The sequence below is a fragment of the Aphanomyces astaci genome (assembly GCF_000520075.1).
Source record: "Aphanomyces astaci strain APO3 unplaced genomic scaffold supercont1.22, whole genome shotgun sequence".
Classification (NCBI taxonomy): domain Eukaryota; phylum Oomycota; class Saprolegniomycetes; order Saprolegniales; family Verrucalvaceae; genus Aphanomyces; species Aphanomyces astaci.
The window spans coordinates 648,885-650,455 of NW_009798285.1; the positions used below are offsets into that span (position 1 = coordinate 648,885).

The following is a 1,571-nucleotide window of genomic DNA, read 5'->3' on the forward strand; positions in this document are numbered from 1 at the left end:
AACTCGAGCCTTGTACGCTGGTTGGCTTCGGTGAGGTAGGGCTTGACGTAGCTTGAGCGGGCCTTGAGCCGCGTAACGGCTTTCATGTGCCGCACGATGGACGTCTTGGGGATGCCAGAGTGTGCCGCGACGGACCTCAGTGTCTGGCGCTGGTGGTGGGGAACGGAACGAATGGCCGCCTCGATGTCGTCGTGTCGTCGTGTCAGTTTTCGTCCAGAGTTACCTTAAACAGCATACCGTAAGAAATGATAACCATGACAAATTGTAGATGTGGGGGAAAATATCATATTATAGAGATATTACCGACGATTTTGGCGGCGGTGTCGGCGATGCCGGCGCCTTGAGCAAGAGAGTCCACAGCTCGTGTCCAAATGCGAGATACAGTACGCCAATGGCAGCCATACACTGTACATAGCTTTTGGAATGCACCGTGTGGCAGCCGCCCTTTGACTGGCATCGCAAGGAGACAATCGTAGATGCTCCAACGTTGGTCGGCGGTGAGGTTCCGATGCCCCGATGCACCAGCAGAGATGTTGCAGAGGTCGCGCAAACCAGGTGCGGGCATGTGTGCGACTATAGGTATGCCCTGGTAGTCGTTGATCGGCAGTAAATGCAAAAATGAATCACTAGCGGGTCAAACTCCCACCGACCACTGACACCCGCCAACTTTGGCGGGTCATTATTTAGGATGCAAAACGCTTTGGATGACGCAAATGGCATCCAATCAAAGAGGAGATGTTGCGCTTTCTGATGGACCAATAAAATCGACGAAACTCGTAATATTAGAAAAATTCCGCCAATCCAAAGTCAAATGTGACAAACATACCGGACCAGAGTAGTACGAAGTACGGTATACACGCTGCAATACTGTATAATCCTTCCACACTGCCAAGAGTTCGACCACATACCAGTAAAGTCCTTACCGGTATGTGGTCTTCAGCGCAGACGACGTCGCTTCCATCGACCAGGATCATCGCGACCTGGTCAAGGCGTACAAGGACGAACCCGGCATCAAGGCCTTCATGGATGCACACTGCAACAAAACGAATTTCAACGACGGCTGGAATTGTATTGGCAGGGCGCGCTTCTCACAGCTGCGCCGCTTCTGTTCGGGAATGGCGTTCGTGTTAGCTAAGACAACCTCGGTGGAGTCCGACTTCAGCATCCTGAAATGAAAGAAGGACGAGTTGCGCATGAACCTCCTCGACCTGTCGCTCGAGGGTATCTTCCAGGCCAAGCAGTTCAAGCTGCTGGGCCCAACCCAGTGCCCCAAGCAGACGATGACAATGATGACGACACGTAATGGATTGACTTGCCCCGAACCCGTACACCACCCATGTAAAGCTCATCCTTCAAAATGACTGATGGATGCTATATACAGTATATGCAGACGACTGAGATATCTTAATTAAGCTAATATAGGAAATTAAGATATTTACCTTAAATAATGAGGCCTGGGTAAGGTAGTAGCTAAATGTCGGACAAAGTTGTTGTATGCCCACCAATGGGGCCAAAGACGACGCCGTTCCGGGCGTATTACATCTGGAATATGGGATGACTCTCGTGCAAAC

At 50.9% G+C, this 1,571-nt stretch overlaps 2 protein-coding genes across 2 annotated transcripts in view; one reads left to right on the forward strand and one right to left on the reverse strand.

Moving 5' to 3' along the window:
• The window catches only part of H257_09316 (hypothetical protein), a gene marked incomplete at both ends in the record, with an annotated part of 651 nt that extends 194 nt beyond the window's left edge, over positions 1 to 457 (reverse strand). The window contains 2 exons of the mRNA XM_009835488.1: positions 17 to 223; positions 304 to 457. Of these exons, the coding sequence (XP_009833790.1) occupies positions 17 to 223; positions 304 to 457 (361 nt within the window). The remainder of the gene's footprint in view (positions 1 to 16; positions 224 to 303) is intronic.
• A 19-nt stretch (positions 458 to 476) lies between these two features.
• Positions 477 to 1,175, forward strand: H257_09317 (hypothetical protein; the record flags this gene model as incomplete). The annotated part of the gene is made up of 2 exons (XM_009835489.1): positions 477 to 555; positions 946 to 1,175. The coding sequence occupies 2 exons, from the start codon at positions 477 to 479 to the stop codon at positions 1,173 to 1,175; spliced, it is 309 nt and encodes a 102-aa protein (XP_009833791.1).
• Positions 1,176 to 1,571: the final 396 nt, after the last annotated feature.